At 42.2% G+C, this 23,582-nt stretch overlaps 1 protein-coding gene across 1 annotated transcript; it reads left to right on the top strand.

Moving 5' to 3' along the window:
- The first annotated feature begins 3,527 nt into the window (after positions 1-3,527).
- Positions 3,528-12,451, top strand: SRSF3 (serine and arginine rich splicing factor 3). The gene is made up of 6 exons (XM_047733494.1): positions 3,528-3,682; positions 5,539-5,746; positions 6,998-7,132; positions 9,321-9,359; positions 9,585-9,671; positions 9,833-12,451. Exons 2-6 carry the CDS (start codon positions 5,541-5,543, stop codon positions 9,858-9,860), a joined length of 495 nt encoding a protein of 164 aa, XP_047589450.1. The 5' UTR covers positions 3,528-3,682; positions 5,539-5,540; the 3' UTR covers positions 9,861-12,451.
- The last annotated feature ends 11,131 nt before the right edge of the window (positions 12,452-23,582 follow it).

Here is a 23,582-nt window from a genome sequence, read left to right as displayed (position 1 = left end):
GTTAATGAACTATTGTCATGGCCCATGCTCTTACTAGATTTTTTTCTATACTTGAAGTCAATCACAATACTTAAAGTATTAATTTTTTTAAAAGATTTTATTTATTTGAAAGAGAGAGACAGAGATAGCAATAGTGAGAGAGAGCATGAATGGAGAGGAGAGGGAGAAGCAGGCTCCCTGATAAGCAAGGAGCCCGATGAGGGCTTAATCCCAATGACCCGAGCTGGAGGCAGACACTTAACCGACTGAGACACCCAGGTGCCTCTAAAGTATTAATTCTTTTTTTTTTTTTTTAAGATTTAATTTATTTATTTGACAGAGAGAAAGATCACAAGTAGGCAAAGCAGAGGCAGAGAGTGGGGGGGAAGCAGGTCCCCTGCTGAGCAGAGAGCCTAATGCAGAGCTGGATCCCAGGACTCTGGGATCATGACCAGAGCTGAAGGCAGAGGCTTAACTCACTGAGCCACCCAGGCGCCCCTAAAGTATTAATTCTTATACATAGATATTTATGCCTGGCCATCAGTCATTTTTTTCCTTAAAAAGGAAAAAAGTGCTTAGGGAATTGGTAAGGGGTGAATTTGCGAATCAGAAAAAAACTCAGTGCCATGATTCTCAAATTGAGGTACTGAGAAGTGTGTGCCAAAGTAATTTCTGTATTCAGAATCTTTTTTTTTTTAACTCTTTTAATTGGATTAATTAACATATAATGTTTATTGGTTTCAGAGGAAAGGTCTGTGAAGTATTTTGAATCTTTCTGTTTGCTAGTGTCAGGAAAATAAAAACAACTCAACCGGCTTAAGCAAATTGGGTGAGGTGTTAGGGAAGGTACATTAGGGAATTCCAGAAGTGGAACTGGGTTCAGGCTTCTTAAAAAAGAGTTCTAGGACTCTGTTCTCCATCCCTCAGCTCTCTCCCTTCCTTCAGATTGGATCCACTGCAGGCTACCTCTTTCCTCATGGAAACAAGATGGCTGCCCAGGATCAGAAGCCACTAGTCAGAGGAAATGAGCACACCTCTAGTTGACCTAGCAGTAGGGCTAGAATTAGCAAATTAGCAGCTGACTGGTCTGATTGGATTGCTCATCCATTTCTGAACTAATTGGGGTGGGGGAAGGAGTGCTAAGCACCGGAATGATTTAATTAACCCAACCGCCCCTGAATCAATACCATGGTCTACGATGAGAAAGGTAGTTCCCCAGAAAAAATCAAGAAATGTTTACTACAATATATGATCCCTATTCCCTGTCCCCACCAAGAAATACTGATATGGCCCTTTGAAGATTCATGTGGTTTAAGAGTGGTTGGTGGTTGAATAAATTTAAAGTAACATTAAAATAATCTATAATTTAAATGGATAATTCACTTTTTATGCTATTATCAGAAGATGGAAAGTGTGTGTGGTTGGCTGTAGGAGGTTCAAAATGTATTCTGAAATACAGCTGGAGGGATTAAGACTGCTCCATTGAAAGATGCATTCTGGACGAGCATTACATACATTAACCCCAAAAAACAGGAAAGATGGTAGGAAAGAATAGGATACTCTTTGAAAAGAGCATTTTTTGAATAGAGTTTGTCAACGGATCTACATACATACTTTCTTTAGGTCATTAAATGGTTAAAGAAATATGTTTAGGGGCCCCTGGGTGGCTCAGTTGGTTAAGCAGCTGCCTTAGGCTCAGGTCATGATCCCAGGGTCCTGGCATTGAGCCCCAAATCAGGCTCCCTGCTCAGTGGGGAGTCTGCTTCTCCCTCTTCTTCTGCCTGCTGCTTTCCCTGCTTGTGCTCTCTCTGTCAAATAATAAATAAAATCTTAAGTATGTATGTATGTATGTATCTATCTAAAATACATTTATGTGCTCTGTGCCAGATTTGTTTCTAGGCCCAGGGACGCAGGAGTGACCACAACAGACAAAAGCTGAAGTTCCTGTAGGAAGAGACAACACATAACAACCCTGCAAGGCTGATATTATCCCATTTTACAGAAAAAAATAATTCTGAGACAGGTTAAGGGGTTCTTCTCAAGATACTTTAGTAGTAAGTAGGGGGACTTGGGTAGCTCAGATCCAGGAATGTCTGCCTTTAAAGCTTTTGCTTTGGCAGAAGAAAATAAAATTTAAGAGAAACGCTTACACAGAGGAGGGGATCAAATCAAGGCAATATAAGTGAGCCAGAAGAGAAAAACATACAGAGAAGAAAAGAAAAGTAAGAAGAGAAAGAGAAAGGGTTTGCTAAAATCCCCCCTCACCTGGGAAACACCCCAGGTTAGGCCAGCACAAGTCCTGGTTCAAGAACTGTAGTTCCCATTCCCTCTCTTTCCCTGCAGTATGAATTCCTATTTTACAGTGAGAAAACTAAGGCTCAGAGCCATTAAATTTCTGTATTTTTCCCCCACGACGCATAAATATTTTAGAGCCACAATAGAAGATTAGGTTTCAAAAGAAAATATCTGGGAGCAGTAAGTAAATAATGGCATATCCTTCACCTTGTGACTGAAAATACAAGGTACTGTTATTTTTCTTTTTCTGGGGAGATTTAAATTTTAGCAATAAGTCGGGCAGCACTGAAAGGGGATAGGAGAGTAGGTTTCAGGACACCAGACAAACTTCCCAGCATAACTCACTGTTCCAGAGAGGGAGAGCTTAACCATTTTCGGAGCACGATTGAGGTATTTCTCTCCCAGTAGTTAACTATTCTTGTGGCTCTCTTTCTCTAGAGGGAAGTGGAAAACAGAGGAAGATGTGAGTGGTCTAAGGACCCGAGCCCCACCCTCAAGTCAACGGAGGAGAAAGGCTGGAGGTGCCCTTCCTGGCATTCGTCTGGGGGCCCAGTATTGAAACTATTTCTTCTTCAGGAAGTTCCTTTTGCTGTTATTTGCTAAAGGTGAGCGTCCAGATGGCCTGACAGGTCTCATTGGCTTTTGAGTTTCTATTAAACATTTTGAGTCCCGGCTAATGACGCCACCCCTCTCTGCCAAAAGCTTCGGTTTGGGTGAGAGGCGGGAAACCAGCCAGAGTCCGGCCGGCTTTCCAGGATCGGGCTTTTCCATAGTGTGGGACGTGGGTGGGTACAGCTTGGTGTACAGCTCTGCTGGCAGCTTGGTCATACACAGCTCAGTGACCTTGGGAGAAACTCTAAAGCACGTTTGTAAACGCGAGGGTCTTAATCCCAGTCTAACCGTTCTCGAGGATGAAGTAATTAACGAATTCATCTACTATCTAAATCTTATTTGGAGGAAACGGCTCAATCGGTGTTTGGGAGCGACGACAGTAGTGTTATGAAACCCCAGCCTATCCGGAGAAGAGGGAAAGGGGACTTGAGGGTAACTTGGAGAACGTCCACGCGTAAACACCCGAGGATGCCCCAGGGCCGAGGCGACTGGAGCTAGGCGGCTTAGGTCTCCTTCGGTCCCAGCGCCACAGCCAGAGCGCGCTCCCAGCAACCGCGATTCTCGTTGCGTTTCTGGCCGTAACGTCACGGCCTCCTTCGCCTCTCATTGGACGAGCCCGTCCAATCATGTGACTTCAGCGTGGCGTATAAATAGGGGCGAGGAGAAGGCGGTGGTCCGCCATTTCGTGGACGCCGGGTCAGCGAGAGCATCTGCTGGAGCCGGGAGGGGTGGGAAGCGGGAAGACCCATCCGAGGGTGTGTTGATTTGAGCGTCAGCTTTCTAATCCAAGATCTCGGTAAGTGACCGGCAACTAAAGGAATGTAGTGGCAAATGGCACCTAACAGGACCGCGGAAGGACCAGGCCTAATGGCGGCGCCAGGTTGAGACAAAGAGACGCCGCCGCCATTTTGTGACGTTCGGCATGGGGCGGTGGCGGGGGCTTTTGGCCCATCAGAGAATGTACCTGGGCCTCGAAGTGGAGGTGTTTATAAACTTCTCCGGGGGCGAGGGGTAAATTGAGAAGTGGGATTACCCGAAAGTTAAGGCGAAGTGGGGGAGCCGCTAGCCGAATTGTATTCCGTGCTGCGGCCTTTCAATTTATGGCGCCTTTTTTCTCCCCCCCCCCCCCCACGTTTTTGGGGGAGCTAATCTGAAATATTTTTTCTTAGGTCATCAATTGAGATTGGACCTTTTGATCCATATTACGGGGTTTCTGTACTCACCTGTATTTTTATCTAATTTTAATGTGATTTTCTGTACCTTGTCACTTTTTTTTTTTTTTTTAAACCGGAGGATCTTGTTTGAGTAGCCTTGTTCTCGTAGCAGTTTCCCGTTGATAGTTAACTCTGAAGCGGTTTACGGCTAAGTTCTTAAAAAACCAGTCTCCAATCTCCAGCAATGATTTGGCTTCAGAACTCCAGGATACAGGGTGGGGTCATGCAAATAGAATGTGTCTGGACTAGTTTTTTTAATTGGATAAGCCCAAGAGTGAGAAGAGCGTACTGTTTATGAGAAACCCTTAAGCTGGGTTATTGGGTTGGCTACTCTTTTGTAGTTGAAACCGGTCTACAGGTTGATTTTGATTCATTGTCGAGGTGATTTTTTTTGAAGATCTATCAAATGCAAGACCCCAAAGGGCAGTAAATACGTGCTCTAAGAAATCCCCCCCCCCCCCCCGTGAAATTAACAAATTTAAATTTAAAAGTGCAAATCTGTACATGCCTAGTGCTGTGCGTCCATCCTGCCTAGTTCCAAACCATTTTTGTTATCCCCTGAGGAGTCCTCTACCTTATTAAGCAGCTGTTCCCTATGTCTCCTGCCCTCTTCCCCAGCTGCTGGTAACCAGTAATCTGTCTCTGGGTTTACTTGTTCGATATCTCATATATGTAGATTTTAGCATGTGTACTTTTGTGTCTGGCATCTGTAAATAGCATGTTTGTGTTCATGTTGGAAGCATTTATCAGTACTTCATTCTGAATAATAATCCATTGTGTGGATAACACATTTTGATTATCCGTTTATCTTTTGATTTTGGCTGTTGAGAATAGTGCTGCTGTGATGGACATTTTTTTTTAAATTTTTAATAAACAAAATATTGGCCCCAGGGGTACAGGTCTGTGAATTGCCAGGTTTACACACTTCATAGCACCGTGATGTATGTTTATTTTTAAAAACCTAACACTAAGCTGCTTGAGGAGTGATGCTGGTTAAGGTTTTGTTTAGGAGGGCACATTAGTACCATTTTTAAAGGGGCTCAGCCTTAACTACTGTCGTGTTAAGCATTGTTTCATTTGGTTTTTGTGTCTCCAGGATTTGCTTAAGCAAGTTATCCTACTTTTTCTAAGAGTTTTTTTTTTTTTTTTTTTTTTTTTTTGAGATTAATTGTAAAAGTCCCTAATTCAGTGCCGAGATTGTAGTAAATGCCCCTTCCGTGTTTGTTTTCCTCCCTGGATTTTTCAGTGAGACCTTTTTTTCTTAATACAATTTGTGTTGGCTTCCTGGTGTTTGTCAGTACAGATTAGAGAGAAATAGGTGTTTGGAGGGTAGTAGTTGTTTGGTTTTTAGTATTTCAGCATTCTTTTTTAAGGATCTGTTGTTAACTGTCAATTATTAAATAAATGATTAATGTCTGGGGTATTCTTTTTGTTACAGATATGCATCGTGATTCCTGTCCTTTGGACTGTAAGGTTTATGTAGGTAATCTTGGAAACAATGGTAACAAGACTGAATTGGAACGAGCCTTTGGCTATTATGGACCACTCCGAAGTGTGTGGGTTGCTAGAAACCCTCCCGGCTTTGCTTTTGTTGAATTTGAAGATCCCCGAGATGCAGCCGATGCTGTTCGAGAACTAGATGGGAGGTAATTTAATGACTAATTTATACTGATGATAAATATTAATATTTAAATTTTCTAGGACGTGTGGCTTTTAGAAGGCTTCTTGGCTATTTGAAGTTAATGTTATTAGAAACTTCTATAAGTCTTTGCTACAATGAAAAAGGACTGAACAGTTTTACTGGAGATACACAAGAAGGTTCCTTTTATTCAGGTGGCCAGTGAAGAGAATAAGTTTAGTGGGTCAGTTCTTGGTGGGTGGATTTTTGCATCCAGAATGTGATTAAAACATTTTAATCTACATCTGAAAGTGTCACCTGTGGTGTCACCTTTGAGTTGTTTCTGAAACCATTGGAAATCAGATACTCTTTTCAAATAAGAATGGCCACAGAATGACAATCGTTGGATGATGATTACATGGGGCTTATTATACCATCATCATTTATGTGTTCTAGATATTTAGGAAGGGTGAAGTATGTAGCTATTTCCTTTTGTGTTTATGGTGTCCTCTTACTGGCTGATAAGTAACACCTAAGTCTTAGAGGAAATGGGTGCTGCCCTTCTCCTCCTTCCTGGTCTTTGAGAACTATTGGATCTCATGAAACCAGGGGAAATGGTTAATACTTAAGATCCAAAAGTTAAGGGGTCTGAGTATTGACTGCAAAGCTGTATAAAAGGTCATTTATACAAGCAGGTTATAGAAACAGATTTTTCCAGGTCCCCACCTCTTCCTAATCATTGTCCAAATAAATAATGGTTTATCTAAAGAGATGTGGAACAACAAAGAGGTGGGGGATTACTTTTCTCAGCGGCAGTTTCCTAAGTGTCAGTTACTGAGTGACCACTGAGGGGTGATGGCGATGTGAAATGGCCAAAATGCTTCAGTTCACTGCTTTGCACGGAGATGGGTTGTGGAGGGAGGAGAAAGACCAGCACATACAGTAAGATCAATAAACAGGTGTTGGGATCTCAGGATCTCAAAGTCCCAGCAGGATGTACAGATGAACTAGTTCTTTGAGGATGAATCCATGGGTTTCACACTTGAAATGTTAACAAATAAACAAAACTCCCCCATTTCCATGGAGTTGAACAAAGCACTAAAATGTAAGAAAGTTTGTTTACTTTATTAGAAAAACTTGCTTTGCTTAAGGATTCTGTAGACATTGAGGTGTGTACTTTGCGAGAAGCTAAAATAGGAGTGCTTGCTTTTTGCTTTAATACACATCTCTTAGAAAGTCGGTTCAACTCTTTTAAATGTAATAATGTTTCTTCCCTTAGAACATTATGTGGCTGCCGAGTAAGAGTGGAACTCTCGAATGGTGAAAAGAGAAGTCGAAATCGTGGCCCACCTCCGTCTTGGGGTCGTCGCCCTCGAGATGATTATCGGAGAAGAAGTCCTCCACCTCGCCGCAGGTACTTGAGAGCGTGTTTAGAGGTATTGGTATAATGGAGTAGCTAATAGGAGCAGGTATTTCTCTTAAGTTTGTTGGTGGGTTTTAAACTTTGAAGAATCGGAGGTTTTTATGAAACATTGGCTGGGTGTAGTTTGGGGTATGTGAGTTGTGCTGAGTGTTGGCTTTTGTCTTTAGGTCACTGTTCATGTTGGTAGTCAGTAACTTCTATCTTGGATCTATCTTCTAGTTCATCTTCTAGTTGCATCTTTCCAAGTCTTCCCTTATACTTCAATTTAGGCCTTTTTCCATTTCTTGACTCCATAATGACAAACATTACATTCAACTCTAGCTCTTCACAAAAATGTGTTTTCTACTATTAGCACGGTTGTAGTATTTATCAACCAGGCAGCTGTTGTAATGTTACAACTGGTAAAGTAGAAATCATTCTGAAACTAACTTAAGTCACTGACCGAAAAAGGGGGCTAAAAAAGTAATCCCAGTCATCTATTCTTCAAACCCAAATAGGAGAGATTTCAGTTTTTTTATAATTGAAAATGGCATCATTCTTGGACCAGGCAGTATTGTCTGGATGCTAACTCCACATCTCCTCAAACCTCCAAAATAGTTTCTATAGGACTGAATTTACCTCTTACAGGTGAGTGAAGTCCTTCTAGGAGATAGGAGTTCAAAATCTTGCCCCTTTTGCTATTTTGAAAAACAAAACAACACACTGTTGCCCATCATAATAAAGAGTATTTGTTAGCTAAATAGATGGTTGTACTGATGGCTTGTTTTTCATTTTTTTTTGTGCTTTTTGGTCCATCTATTAATAAAAATGAACCCCGTTACAGAGTCACCATCATGTCTCTTCTCACCACCCTCTGAGTCTGCATTAGCCAGTCAACTAGCCCTTTCAGCGTCATGTGACCAGCGCGCCCCATTCAGCTTGGCTGGTGTCGTTTCACATGACCCAGGCATGGCCAGTCGTCAGGTTGCACCGCCCTTTGGTTCCCGAGCATGCTGTTTTCTCTCAGCCTTCTCTCCAACCTTAACCAAATCGGCAGCAGCCACCTCGACCGCCCACACATTCCTGGCCAATCAGCTCAGCTGTTTATTTACCAAATGTCTTCACAACAACTACAGCAGCAGCCTTCGGCTAACAAAAAAGCAGGAAAAATCCACAACACCCCCTTCGCCAACCAACTAAATCCAACGCAACATCTGGCAAAACCTTTTCAGCAAATTCTTCCTGGCCGTCAGTCCGGCAGCCTCACCTCACCATTTCTAGCTTGTTGAAACCCAAAACTAGTAAGTTTTTCCTGCTTATACAGTTTACTGCTGGTTAAAATAAGGAGTAAGCGGCTTAAAGTAATTCTTTTTTCTGGATCAAAGGCTGGCTGTGCATAATTGAATGGTAACGTACATATATATTGCTTGAATAAAACTTTTAAGGGTGATAGGGAACTCATAATGTAACTAGACCTTCAAGTGAAACTTATTTGCATGTGTGAGATGCCAAACTAAAAATTTTAATAACTCTAACAGATTTAGCTTTCCTTTCTAGCAAAAATGTGTTGAATCCTATCACCTTTAAATGGTTTTACTAACAGTTTTCAAAATTTAAATTTTGGGGGTGAAGTGGGCCAAGCTTAAGGTAATTTTTTATAAGCCTAAACACACTCTTAAATGTGACGATCACAAATGCAGTTCTAATGTAGCACTTAATGGCATCAGTATTTTACACCTAGCGCGTTTTCACAAAATTACACTATCCACCTGGTACCTAAGTCTTGTCATGGACTTATAGGTTTGCATGGGTTCCAAATACTGGTTTATGGTACTGTTTTTGGAACTACTTGTGGGACTATATTTTGGTGTGGTGTTTGGGTAGTGGAGTTAGTTTGACTTGAAGTTTTGCATTGGACAGATCTGCTGTGAAGCATTCTTTGTTAAAGTGAATCCATGGTTGGAATACCTGCTTTTCACTTGAGCTTTTGGTTCCTTAATCCTTCTGTGCCTTTTTTTCTTTTCTATTTTTTTTCCTATTTTTTATTTTTTTAGTTTCATTTATTTATTTTTTTGGACGATGGGTGCCAGTTCTTCGGCACAATCACTGGGCCCAACAGTGAGATTGAAAAGTTGGGAAATGCCTCACGCCATAAATACTAATTGACAATTAGCCTAATTTTCCTGTTTTCTGCTTTTAGATCTCCAAGACGGAGAAGCTTCTCCCGCAGCCGGAGCAGGTAAATAACTACCTTTTTTGGTTACATTCTCAGAAATGACAGCATTCTGTTCTTAAACTGTTCTATAAATGACGTGGCTAAAGGTAAAAAGACTGGCTTTAGTAACTAATCAAGTGGTCTATAGAGCTAGTGTTGCAGGAATGAACCAACTTCTCATTTTTGAAGACTTTTTACAGATGTTTGTTGTAATTCTGAATGGTCCTGATTTTCTTCCTCTGGTTTTAGGTCCCTTTCTAGAGATAGGAGGAGAGAGAGATCACTGTCTCGGGAGAGAAATCACAAGCCGTCCCGATCCTTTTCTAGGTCTCGTAGGTAAGATCTTTAATGATTTAGACTGTTTATAAATAACATAGTTAAAACAGGAATTGGTCATCTTAAGCCATTTTGATTATTTTTAACTATTTTTCCATAAAAGCCTTTGATGTAGTTGTGTTACTGAGAAATGCTTGTAACTTTGGTTCTTGTTTTTTTAGCCGATCTAGATCAAATGAAAGGAAATAGAAGACCAGTTTGCAAGAGGAGTGGTGTACAGGAAATAACTTCATTTGACAGGAGTATGTACAGAAAATTCAAGTTTTGTTTGAGACTTCATAAGCTTGGTGCATTTTTAAGATGTTTTAGCTGTTCACATTTGTTTGTTTCTTGGAACAGTGACACATAAAGATGTAATTCTCTATGATTTGAATGGATCATACGAGGCATGTAATACCAAGAATTGTTACTTTACAATGTTCCCTTAAGCAAAATTGAATTTGCTTTGAAGTTTCGTCTTACATAGACTGATAATAAACCTCTTAACTCCTGCCCAGCTAAACCTTGACATTTAATATTACGAGAACAAAACTGGCAAAAATTGAATGAAGTCTTTCCATAGCTGGGATAATAGTATGCAGCTGTAGTTAAATAAGCAGTCTTTAAAAGCTGGTATGAACACAAGCCAGCAGGTAAAAATTAAGCTGCACTGTTAAACTAGATTAGAGGTTTAAAAAAAAAAAAAAAAAGAATCCAACTAGTCTTCGTACTGGGCAGGGTGTCCAGTTGGTATAGAATGAGAAGTTTCGAGAAAGTTAGTTTACCTTTGTTTTAGGTCATAAGTTCCTTACGTGATTGCTGTATATGAACACACAGCTCTTATAACATTCTCTATTTGGTAATTTGAAACTTAAAGATACCAGTGTTCTGCCAGTTTAAGGGTACATTGTAGAGCTGAACTTTGAGTTACTGTGCAAGATTTTTTTTTTTCATGCTGTCATTTGTAATATGTTTGTGAGAATCCTTGGGATTAAAGTTTTGGTTACAAATTGTTGTTTAACCTGAAAGCCTGTTTTTCCTTGCAAAACTAAAATCTGTGAGCTTGGTATCAAGTCCAGGTATAACATTCCTATTGGAAGCCATACTTATATTTTCTTGTAAAGTGCTTTTGAATTAATAAAATATTAGCATAATTGTGTAACAGTTGAACCCACTATTACCATAGTTCTTGTCCCATGGAAATCAGTTGGTTACACAAATCTTACAAACACAATTGAGGCTGAAGGGAACTTTTGGTTGTCACCTACGTGATTGTTCGTACTTAACCATTTTTTAGGAATAGGAGCTAATTCAAAGACCATGTACTCTGTGACCAACATTTTTAAAGTATAGCAAACATGGTACATTATAACCCAAAGTGACCCATTAAAAAAGGGTTTTATCATTAGCATGAGACCTTTGCAAAGCTTTAAAAATTGCTTCCATTTTATATAATTTGAGGTGTTGCATGGGAATTCTAAATTGATCCATCATGATGTAAAATTCTCTATATGGTTCAAATGTAACAGTGCAGAATTGAATTGGAGGCATGCATAACCTTCCTCTTAGAAATCCAGAGGAGTTGTAATTTCAAATTTTTGTGAATTAGATTAAATCACAATGCAACAGTCTTGTGGCTTAGTTTCCTTAAATGTGCTACTTAAAGGTAGTTTGGGATTATTGCTGTACTGACTTTAATATGAAAGATGAGTCATTGCATTGAGTCTATACAGATTTTCTAAGATGTAGGTCCTAAAAAATTGTTTGCAATGGTCCTTTTTAACCTTTCATGCAGATCCCAACAAAAGGGGAGAGTCCTTGGTATCATAAGGTAGAATTGTCAGATTGCGTATGAGAGCCGCTTTAGAGAAGACCTTTAAAAGACTATTGATGTATTGGGAGCTCTGGTTTTTTGGGCCTCTTGTCTTTCTGCATTTTTTCAAAGCCTAAAATTGTCCGGGTTCAGAATAAGGAAAGATAGCTAAGAGGTTATGGAAGGAATACGGTGTATCAATAATCAAACTGCTCTTATAAGTGGACATTCATATGCATGTTTTTGGCAGTATACAACGTGCAGACTTGTAAGTTGGGTTTTTGTAAAAAGGATAGTAGGTTATGGGTACAGTGTGGCTTTATAAGTTGATCTCAGAGTGATCCCGACATAACAGGCCAAATTTGCAATCACTTTAACCAGAAGCCCCAGCACAGTTTTTATGGCTTGTTTAAAAAAAAAAAAGAAGAAGTAGGGAAGGTGGTAGAAGCTGTTAAAATCCCTGCACATTCAGCTTCTGGCTATTAAAAGTTTTGGTTACTGTAATTTCTAAAATTGTAGATTTTCACTAGCCAGTTTTGTCCCTGCATCCTTTTAAGTACAATAATGAAAGATGAGTGACAAAAATTGACCTCTAGTGTAAGGACTACAGGTGTTCACTGAGGTCACTATTAATACTGGGTGGTGATTTAAGGAAATAAGCATTTATAGTTGGTTTTTATACTTTTCCAGAATAATTATCTGGTTCTCACCTAATTGTGGGCTACTTCTGACCTTCATGTCTTAAGCAGAAAGGCGAAGATAAATTACCCAGGGAAATTTTAAATTTATCAGATGTAGATACCTTTTATCTACTGTTAACATACTTTCACAGTTCTTTACCTAGTTGTGATCCATAGACGTCATTCCCCCTTTTTAGTTAGACTCACCCATATCAGATGGGAAGTCCTGGTTGCTTTTTCTTAGAGTGTTAATATGGTTGATGTTAGTATAGTGCTTTACCAGGAAAGCTGTTGATAAAAGTTTTTCCAAAATACAGCCTTGATTCCAGGCCTGTTAGCATTTTTTTTTAAAGAGTAATCAAGCACTGTGGTTATTTGAAATAGTTCTAGGTGATAAACATCCCTAATTAAATAAGATTACTGGTTTAGTGCTTTGTTTTAATTTGTTTTTATTTTCAGAGTCCTGAACATGATTTTTAGTTGTCAGATCTAGTTGGTGGTAATGTCTTCCAGTTTATTTTTGTACTAGACTGTTGCCTTCTGCTTTTTTTCTTTTCTTTTCTTTTTTTTTTTTTTTTTTAGAACATGGTAGATTTTTATAATTAAAGTAGCTGAAGAAAAACTGGGTTGGAGTATATTTTTATCAAAACAGTTTGATAGTGTTGAATTCAATTTTCTATACCTACACAAATGCTCTTAAAGATTTCTTTGGAGTATGGCAAAAGAATTCAGCTGTATAGCAGACTTGTAAGATTCTGAGAAGAAATCATTGAAAATTTACCTCTAAACCTAGGATAACTGCTTGATTTTCTTTCCCTTTATTAGATAGATTGCAGAAATTTAGGATAACCGTATTTAGACTCCTTTAGTATTCCAGTTCTTTCTTGTTACAGAACCTATGACAACAGCTGAAACGTTTCCAAGACTAACATGATACACATGTATAATAATTAGCTCAATTAGTTTTTCTTCCATTCTCTGTGACCTATATATAAAACACTGTGTAGTACAGGTCTGTACTTGGTCTTGAGGAAGTGAAACTTTCTGGAAACATTGTTACTTCTTGTCATTTGGAGAGGTCATTTAACAATTTCCAGAGCAAAGTTGAGCTTTCCAGAAAAATTAGGTGACTTTTATTTTTATTTAATCTCTACAACCAACATGACTCAGAGTCAAGTGACCTGCTGTACCCACGGATCCAGCCGGGTGCCCCAGATTTTACCCTGCTTTTCAAGTCCCATTTACTTGTAAATAGGACCTTTATTTCAGTGTGTACCTCATTAAGGTTTCATATGGGGAAAGTTAGCATCCTTTAGGGGTGGTTTTTACTGACCTCCAAATCTGCAAATCAAGCCAAGGGGGAAAGTTGCTTAATGCTACCCTTTTTTTGGGTGTTAACTGTTAGTATTATTCATTTGGGAAAGGAAATGTAAATTACCAGTATAAAAAACTAAGGATAGCTAAAAGTTCCTCCCTGAAAATGATTTCTTAAATTTTTTTTTTTTTTTTAAATTTTTTTCCCCCCCAAAGATTTTGAGAGCAAGCATGAGAGAAGGGAGCCTGAGCAAGAGGAAGGGCAGAGGTAGAAGCAGGCTACTCACTGAGTAGGGAGCCCCATACAAGGACCCTGGGATCATGACCTGAGCTGATGGCAGATGCCCAACCGACCAAGCCACCCAGGCACAAATTTTTGAGAGAGCAGGAAGGAGGGGCAAAGAAGGTTCTTTTCTGAGCAGGTAGCCCCATGTAGGGCCTGAATTAAAGGGCAGATCCTTAACTGACTGAGCCATCCAGACACCCCTAAGTTCCTTTAAGCTTAAAGCAGCTGGTAATCTTTAACCCATTCTAGCTGGCTCTCTGCCACCAGAATTTCTTAATCCATGTTGTTTAAATGAGAGTCCTTATAAATACAAATTGGAATTTTGTAATTTAAAATTTTATTTTTAATTTTTAAATATTATTTATTTGACAGGGATACAGAGCACAAGTAGGCGGAGTGGCAGGGAGCCCGATGAGGGGCTTGATCCCAGGACCCTGAGATCATGACAGGAGTTGAAGGCAGATGCTCAACCAACAGACCCACCCATTCATCCTTGTCATTAAGTTGTTAAACCTATCTCACGTGGTAGTCCATGACACAGGGACTTAGTGGAATGGGGTACAGGGAGGTACACCACCAACAAGCCTGGTATCTAGAAACAATTGTTTGACCTGAGTTCAAGTTCAGGAATTGAGGCCTAAACTATGCTACTTCAATGTTTCACCCATTATAGGCTAGGATAATTTAAGAGGTGTTGGGAAGGAGAGCGCCGAATCCTAAACACTAGACCACCAGGGATAAGAGGTGTTGGTTGTAGAGCTTTACATCCCCTAAGAGGAAGGTTCTTAGAATGAGGTGGCAAATCTTCAGTTGAGGGTCCTTCGAAAAGTCCCTGTATTAAGGGGACTAAAAGCTTATAAAGAATCTCAGGCCTGAGGCACCTGGATGGCATCTGCCTTTGGCTCAGTTTATGATCTCAGGGTCCTGGGATCTAACCCTGCATTGGGCTCCCTGCTCAGCAGGGAGCAAGCTTCTCTACCTGGCACTCCTGCTTTGGGCTGTTTCTCTTTCTTTTTTTTTTTTTAAGATTTTATTTATTTATTTGACAGAGATCACAAGTAGACAGAGAGGGAAGCAGGCTCCCCGCTGAGCAGAGAGCCCGATGTGGGACTCGATCCCAGGACCCTGAGATCATGACCTGAGCCGAAGGCAGCGGCCTAACCCACTGAGCCACCCAGGCGCCCGGGCTGTTTCTCTTTCTGTCAAATCTTAGAAAAAAAAATTGAGGTGAAGAAATGAGTAACTTAATTACAAAGCAGTTCAGAGAACGAACAATTGAGTGTGTAGCTGCATTAAAGGGTTTGGAGGTAATAATAGGATTCTACAACTGAATTGGAAGTGGTTCCAGTCACGATTTTTTTAAGTCCAATACCAAATAAAACAGGTGAGGGATAACTTGTTCGACATTAGTCCTTGCAGGATGCCAAGAAGTTGGGAGTATCAGCACTAGTGGCTGGCTTATGTGTTACAGCTGTTAGGTTTGATGGGGATACAAAATTGACCAAACTTGGCAGCTCTGCTTGGACCTCAGTGGGCAATATATAACTGTCCATCTGACCTTAAAGTGGCTCCCAGGAATGAGGTTGGGAGTAGAAGCTGCCTTCTTTGTAAGTAGTATGGAGTAGGTGAATGCCGATTATTTGGAGAGCACTAGGAACCAAAGTTTCAAAGGAGATGGCCTTTCAGAGTGCCGGAAGCTTCATTGAAGACAGTTGAAGTGGTCAGGAAAGGGAAGTTTTGTCTTTGAGTACCACTCTGCCAACCATCGTGCAGGGCCTTTTTCTTACGTGATGTTTAACCACTTGAGAGGTGAATAAACACTGTTAGGGCAGAAAGAAGTTCCTCTCACATTACTCATCTGACTAAACAACTAGTGTATTCATAACCCATGCCGGGCCTTGTTATCTGTTCCATTACTCTGCAGCTTTCTAAGCCCACTCATAAGATAGCATTTCATTGTCATGAAGTGATTATCAGGATTTGGGGCCTCTTTATTTTTATAAAAATGTTTTATTTTTTAAGTAGGTTGCATGCCCAGTGTGGGGCTCGAACTCAATCCTGAGTTCAAGATTCACAAGCTGTGTGCTGTACTGACTGAGCCATCTGGGGCCTCTAATAAGAAGACATACTCATGGGTCTCCTGGGCAGCTCAGTTAAGCAACTGCCTTGAGCTCAGGTCATGATCTCAGGGTCCTGGGATCCAGCTGTGCATCGGGCTCCCCACTGAGGCTCCCCCCCCCCCCAGTGGGGGAGTCAGCTTGTCCCTCTCACTCTGCCTTCCCCCTGTCCACCCCCCACTGCTGTGCTCACTAGCTTGCGTGCATATACACATACACTCAAAATCTTTTTTGAAAAAAATAAAAACATACTCATGGTAAAGAGTGTAAATCATACATACATTGGAAAATAATGTCTAGTCTTTTTTAGAGGTAACTTGAAATTTTCAAGAAAGCTATGTGGTAAGCAAGTATTTATACAGCTAGAAATGCTAACCACATGTCCAGCTTTTTCCTTTTTACACATCTGGCACCTGCCCATCTGAGGTCTATATACTAAATAACTGCCATCCTCTGGGCAGGTACCACAAGCAGTAAGATGTAAGACATTTCTTGGCAAAAGCCAGTCATTATCATTGTCAGCAGAAGACGAAGCTGTGCCGTTGTGCGTAGGTTGGCATTCTGTGTCTGTTCATGATTAGCCATGTGAGCATGCCTTAAACTGTGGCTAGTTGTGGTGCCTACTCCATTCTCCTGGTCTTGACATCTCCATAGTTTTAACTCAGGAATGTGAGAGCAACATCGGTGAGTGGCATTTTATATCAGGACCAGTAAATTTTGGCGGCTTTTTATAAACTTAATAGAGAAAAATGCATAATTTCTCCCCCCTTCCCTTTTTTAATGGAGTCTTACAAGGAATACCACAGAATTCTGTGGCTTGGTAAAGGCTGTTGCAGATTCACGAGAGCACCTTCTCTGGTTTCAAAACCGGGTGGCTCAAGTTAGGTGTCTGTTGTGCAACATTTCTTAGTTGCTGGGGAAACAAAGCAGGCACATTTGAGTGATCACTTAGATTTTGACAGTGGACTTGTTGATTAAAGCTATTTAATTGTCCTCCAGCAGCTGCAGTCTGTTGACCTGGACGAATGCTCCATTCCTTTCTTCAGATGATTTTGATTAATTATTAAAGTATGGATGAAAGGAAGGGTTTTTAAGTACTTAACCACGTGCATCATCCAAGACTGGTTCCTGAACCAGGGCCAACTTTTTGGGTTGGATAGCAAGTTGACAGGAAGGAAAATGATTAAGAAGGGTATTAGTTATAGGACGGATGTGATCATCCCGCATTGTTGAAATTGAAGTACAGAGAAGGCTGGGCAAGTTATCCTGAGTTGCACTCTAGTAATGCTTGAGTTGGAACAGCATAACTCCGATTGGACGGCCTGGTGTAGGTTCACGGGAAGGGGTCTTAGAATCGTAGCCCCACTTCTATGTTTAGAGGTGAGATGGTGGATTTGCCTGAGGTCACACAAGGATCCCTTGGCAGAGCTGAGATGAGGACCTCTTCCAACAGCTAATCTGTTTTTAGTTTCAGGGAGCAACATAATGTTAAGGCCTTCAGACTTTGAAGCCAGTAGCCAGAGTCTGAATCCTGCCCGCCTTCCTTCTAGCTCATGACTTTAGCTACATTATCTCTTAAGGTTTCATTTTCTCATCCATAACACAGATAGCAGTAGAAAGTTTCTGTCTTGTGAATGTAATGATGTGACATGTAGGTCACTCAACATGTTATGACACATTGCTAAGTTAGCAATAGCTGTTACGTGCTAGGCTCACACACCTATGTAGTAAGTACTCAAGGAATGGCTTTTAAGTGAAATTGACCCCTTTTGTTGCCAGGCAGGCAAGAGTGCCCCCCCCCCATTAAAAATAAAAGCAAAGCAGTTTATAAAAAGTATATGTTTCTGTATGAAAGTGTCAGGTTAGACTGCTAGAAGCCGTAACAAGTGAGATGCTTGAACCTGCTTGAAGCCATTCCATACTTGCCCTATGGGAAAATTAAGAGTGAAGGTATTTGTACATAAACCTGGATTAAAAACTAGAGCCAGGAAGTAATGATCGATCAGACTTACTTGAATATGATAAGAGGGAGAAATCAGCTTAATTGAAGTAAGGATAACGTGCCTAGACAACAGACTGCTGCACTGGAGAAATGAGGAAGTACCATGCTCGTACAGATGTGCTGGGCCTGAACACTAATATTAAAAATAACTTCCCTATTACAACATGGAGCTGGGGGAGTGGAGTAAATGATGAGGGCCTACCCCATTGGGGTTATGAGGTTTTAAGTGAATTATTAATGTGCTTGATCAAAACAGTTCCTGGCACTGAAATACTGTGTTTAAGTATTAAATAGTACATATCCTTTGATAGAAGGAGAATTAACTGGTGAAGAAAAATTGAGCAGTCTGAAGTTATTTCTAGCCAATGTCTTTGTTCCATTTAATTATACTCTCCATAATGGCCTTATGCAGCACTTTTTATACTTCATACCCGCAGTTGGCTCAGTACCATGGGCACGGGTAATCCTTTGTGTGTCAGACATCTAGTATGTCTGTCGCCGTTCGCCTGTTGTGCTCCATGGCTGGTGTGACAGCCTTAAAAACACGTCAGTTCCCCCAAACAACCACTAGGAGGCATTACTACCCCGTTGTGAATACTGGGCCAAATTTTTTGCCTCCGGTTACACATTTACTGCTTAGTTTGCGTCTCCATTGACTCCAAAGCCTCTTCCACGGTGACAATAACAATATTGACAGTAATAAATAGAATAGTTAGCATTCCTTGAACTCCTGTGTCAGCATTTTGCTAAGTGTTTTAGATCTACTTACCACCAGTTCCCTTAAAACCTCTGTCTTCATTTCTGTTCTGCTGTCATTTTGCAGGTGAAGAAACGGGATTAGGTCCAAGACCCATATGAGGTGTTTTGTGTAGACAAGGTTGTACTGGAGCTAAGTGCTGAAGCATGGGATTTGGATACAAAAGCCTTACGCATAAAAGCAAAAGCAGGAAGTTTCAAGGTTCTGTGTCGACTGACAAGTTTAAGACCCTATGAATGGGTTCAGGGTTTAGAATGGGAGGTTAATGGAAAGTCAGAACTAGTGGAGAGTTTGGGGGTTATCAGGGATCGTGATTTTCAGAGCTGAAAACTAGCCAAACCTATTTTGGGAATGAAATCTTATACATAAAACAATTTAAATGGTATTGCTATAAAAAGTGCTAAGTTCTAGTAGATGATACTAGCTCAGAAAGACAGGAAAAATGAATGTTGTTTTGGTAAATGCAGCCTTAGATTGACCTTTGAACCCAATTTTTCCTGTATTTTGGTCATAGAAGTAAATGCAAATGGTTACATTTACATTCTAACACCATGTTGCAATGCTAGAAGTGACAGACAGGAAGATCTACCCTAAAACAACCTAAAAACAGAGGTTAACTTCAGCCTGTTAATAGGCATATCGTTGAATAGGTTTTATGTTTAAAAAAAACACGTGAGGGGCGCCTGGGTGGCTCAGTGGGTTAAAGCCTCTGCCTTGGGCTCAGGTCATGATCCCAGGGTCCAGGGATCGAGTCCCGCATCCGGCTCTCTGCTCAGCGGGGAGTCTGCTTCCCCCTCTCTCTCTGCCTGCCTCTCTGCCTACTTGTGATCTCTGTCTGTCAAATAAATAAATAAATCTTTAAAAAAAAAAAAACATGTGAAAACAATCATTGGACATATGACAATGAAATGCTTGTGAGACTCCTGCAGCAAGATGAGAATTCCTTATGCTGCCCACATCTTTGCAGAAGCAGAGCCCCAAGTGAAGGGTTAGGGGGAGCGAGTCGCTCAGACCACATTGCTCAGCCGGAGCCATCTCTGGGCGCTCAGCCCCCTGACTCCTGGCCCAGGGCTGCTCCAAGAGGCCGGTGGTGACATCTGGTCTGGCGGTATGCTGCAGCCTGGCTGTCCCACCCCTTACTCGGGAGGGCCCTGGCCGCTGGCCCATCTCCCTGGCAGATAAAGGCTCAGACGGAGAGCAAACAGTATGCGGCTCCAGGAGTCCGTGAGGGTCTGATTCAGCTGTGGTTTGTGCCCCTGCCAGCCCCAAGGCTGTCCCCTGATCTCTGCTCTCTTTGTATCACTTCCCTTGCTGTGGCCAGATTGGAACTCTTTTTTTTTTTTTTTTCCTTTTGATTTTGGAACTCTTTCTTTTTTTAAGTATTTATTTTTAGTAATCCCTAAACCCACCATGGGGCTCAAACCCATGAGTTGCCGACTCAAGAGTCGCCCCCCTCTCTTCCAACTGAGCCAGCTGGGCGCCCTGACATGGGAACTCTTGAGCAACAGGCAGACCCCTGTGAGCGTGAGAATGGTGCCAGCTCTTTAAGGAGGGTTTTCCCAGCCGCAGAGAGCCTTATCGGCCCCACTCCTCTGGGCAGCTCAGAGCCTGGCCCCATCAGCCTCGGTTTCAGTATCGGGGTGGGGCAGCGTCGTGGGGCACTGGGTCACTAGGGTGCAGATGTGTTGTAGTGGCAGGTGGTGGCTCGTGTGCACGGGGAGAACAGGTGAGCTGCCTACACCGGGGATTTCAAGAACACCATTTATCAGTATTTGCTTTTTGGAAAAAGCAGTCTGCTTATAAATGGCAGAACATTTAGAGATTTAACTTGCTCTTTTTTTCAGAGAAACGTTCATATTAAACCATTATTAGGGCATGTATCTTTTCATTCTTTTAATTTTTTTTTTTTTTTTTTTTTTTTGAGAGGGAGAATGGAGGGGAGGGAAGGAGGGAGAAACAGAAGCTCAAGCAGACTCCCTGCTGAGCGCAGAGCATGCTGCAGGGCTCATCCCAGGACCCTGAGATCCTGACCTGAGCTGAAATCAAGAGCTGGGGGCAAAGCCTTTGACGGCTTTGGGAGCTGGGTCTTTGCAGTTGAGAAGGGGGAGCTCCACTGCTTCCATCCCGGGCGTGTTGAGACAGAAACCTGAGGTAACCACATCCGTGTAAAGCATCAGCAAGTGTGCCCGGTTCAGAGGCGGCCCCGAAAGTTGCCAAGCTTAGCATTTTCCTTCACATCGGCTCCCTTCTGTCCCCTTTAATTTAATTACATTTAATTCAACCATGACTGTGGTGGAAAAATTAGAGAACACATATCAACAAAAAGACACAAAGGCGACCCCAAAGCTTCTGGTTTGCATAAGCAGTTTTGTTTTGTTTTGTTTTTAATGCTGTTTTCTTTATTTTGTGTGCTTGGAGTGGGAAGTTTCTTCATTTGTGTTTAGAGGGGATCAGAGAGGTGATACCATGGCTCCACTCTGCAAATGAGGAAACTGAATTCCAGAAAGAGGAAGTGCCTTCTGGGAAGTCACAAAGATAGTAAGAAGGCTAAGCTGATTTCTGAAATTCACAGCTTCTGAGTCCAGGCCCAGCACTTCTGTCAGGCCCAGGACGGGCCTCAGATGTGGGTCTCAGACACCTGTCCTTGCACTGTCACGTGTGCTGGGGGCCTGTGCCCAGAACACCACGTTTCCCTCATGACCACTTGAGGCACTTAACATTCCCCACTGAAGACAGACTCCTAAGTCCTAGAGTCCCAGGAATGGGCGGGTTGTGAAAAACCACCCAGTTAGGTGGGATTTTGGGGCCTCTCCGTTTTGCTTTCCCACGTTTTGCACTGTCCTTAGGCCTGCCAACACATAAGTGCTATCCTGAGCTTTCCCCTCACTTTTAAGGGTGCTCTATACCCTGTGTTTGCTTTTTTTCCCCCCTGGCCTTTTCTTCTAGCTGGCTGTCTTGGGGTTCCCAGCAAGTATTTCCATTGTTTGTAAGAGAAAAACAATCATGCACTGTTTTAATGGCTGAGGTAACAAATACGCATTGTTTCAATGGTTAAAATTGTGCATTGAAGTGGAGGTCAAGTGGACTGTGGGCAGATTGTTTCCTGGAGGTCTACTATTGTAATTCTAAAGAATGCTGAAAAGATAGAGACATCAGCCCAGGAACCCCAACTGTGTGATGATTGGAAGTTACCATGTGTGATATAGGCCCTGCCCTACACTGGTCCGAATGATGCGCAAACCTATCTCCCGTGCCAACAAGACAGTCAGATCTGGGAGCCCTGAGAGGTGAAGCACGACAAGAGACCTTCATTGACTCAGTTTGCCCATCTGTAAGAGGGGGCAGTAGCGCTTGAGGTGGCATGTACCTCACGAGGTGGCCTGCACCCCCTCTGTGCCAAACCTGGGAGCAGAAGAACCACAGTGTTCTTCCATCTGCGCTCTGACTCCGGCCTCATCCACTGCTTCGGGCTGAGGAAGCCCTCGACAGAGACAAGTTTGCCACACCGGGACCAGAAGGCCCACGAGGTCCTTTCCAACACTGACATTCTAGGATTTGGCAACTGCCCCCCCACCCCCCAGAAAAGAAGGTTGTTTCTTTGTAAAGATGGCAGGGGGAGGCAGTCATCTTCCCTGAGGGGGAAGGAAAGATGTCAAATGCAAACGGTGGGTGACAATTCAGCCGAGGCCACATCAGTCTATAAGGCATTTTTGTTCTAAGGGGATAAGGCAACTAACGGTTAGTATTTGGTCAAGATTGGAAGAGTCTCTTAAAACTTGGTTCTTTGTTACTTGGTCCTTGGCAACTTTGTTAAGAGTTCTTTGGCACAGATGTGGAAGCAGAGCTCAGAGAAAGGGATACAACGTAGCCCAGAGGAAATGGCACAGCCAGGACTAGAACCCAGGGCCTGACTTCCTCAGACCTGCGCTCTTCCAGCACATGTCAGCCGAGAGGAGAAGCTGCTAACAGGCCTGATGTTGGGCTTCATGGTGGCTCAGAGGCCACTTGGGGAACATGAATACCCACAGAAGCCCCAGAGGGAAGCAGGTTCTTTCTCAGAAAGGGTCACAGTGTGGGGGAAGGATGCCGATGAAAGCTGCAGATCACCAGGGCCAGGGGTTGGCTCCACAGCAGCCCCTGGGTCACCTCACATCACTCAGATCAGCGGCAAGCAAGTTGTGCCCAACACCTGCTTGCATACTGAGGACTGAGGGGCTATTGGCTGCCTGGGGTGGGAAGGGCACAGCACTCAGGCTGGAGACCCGCATTCGGCTCCTGGCAATACTGTTACACAAGCCTGGGCAAATTACTTTGCTCCTTGAACCTGAGTCTTGTCATCTGTAAAATGGAGCTAATTATCCTACTTCATAGGGTTATTACAGGGTTTAAAAAGACCAGTAACCTTGCTGAACGCTTGGTAGGTGCCAGGTGCTGTTCACCTGTATTAACTCAATCTTCAGAGCAGCTTTCAGAGAGGAAGTGCTATTCGTCTTTCCAGTTCAGGAACGAAAACTAATTTGCTTGATGTTGCATAGCTGGAATTGGGACCTGGACAGTCCGGTTTCAGAGTAGCTGTTTGGTGGGGATCTTAGATAAATACATTCTCGGGCTGGTGAATCCTGGACAATGGCTTTATTTTTTTTTATTTTTAAAATTTGTATTTATTTATTTGAGAGAGAGCACAAGTAGCGGGGGGTGGGGGAGAAGGAAGAGGGAGAGAAGCAGACTCCCCACTGAGCAGGGAGCCTGATGTGAGGCTCCATCCCAGGACTCTGGGATCATGACCTGAGCTGAAGGCAGATGCTTAACCGACTGAGCCACCCGTGCACCCCAGGACAACAGCTTTCAAAGACTATTGAAGATACGTGGGACCTTAGAAGGGTCTTAGGCTGTTTGTTGAATGAGGACCCCAGAGGTCAGAGGGTAAAAGACCTGCTAGAGCTCTTGGTGCTTCTGGTGGAGC

Source organism: Lutra lutra, chromosome 6 (assembly GCF_902655055.1).
Source record: "Lutra lutra chromosome 6, mLutLut1.2, whole genome shotgun sequence".
NCBI lineage: Eukaryota > Metazoa > Chordata > Mammalia > Carnivora > Mustelidae > Lutra > Lutra lutra.
This window is presented reverse-complemented; position numbering and strand designations above follow the sequence as displayed.

Bases quoted from the DNA above. Each gene is read 5' to 3' on its own strand.
- SRSF3 (XM_047733494.1), top strand. From the start codon at position 5,541: ATGCATCGTGATTCCTGTCCTTTGGACTGTAAGGTTTATGTAGGTAAT. The intron at 5,747-6,997 runs GTAATTTAATGA...TTCTTCCCTTAG, and splicing joins GTTCGAGAACTAGATGGGAG to AACATTATGTGGCTGCCGAG. The intron at 7,133-9,320 runs GTACTTGAGAGC...TTCTGCTTTTAG, and splicing joins AGTCCTCCACCTCGCCGCAG to ATCTCCAAGACGGAGAAGCT.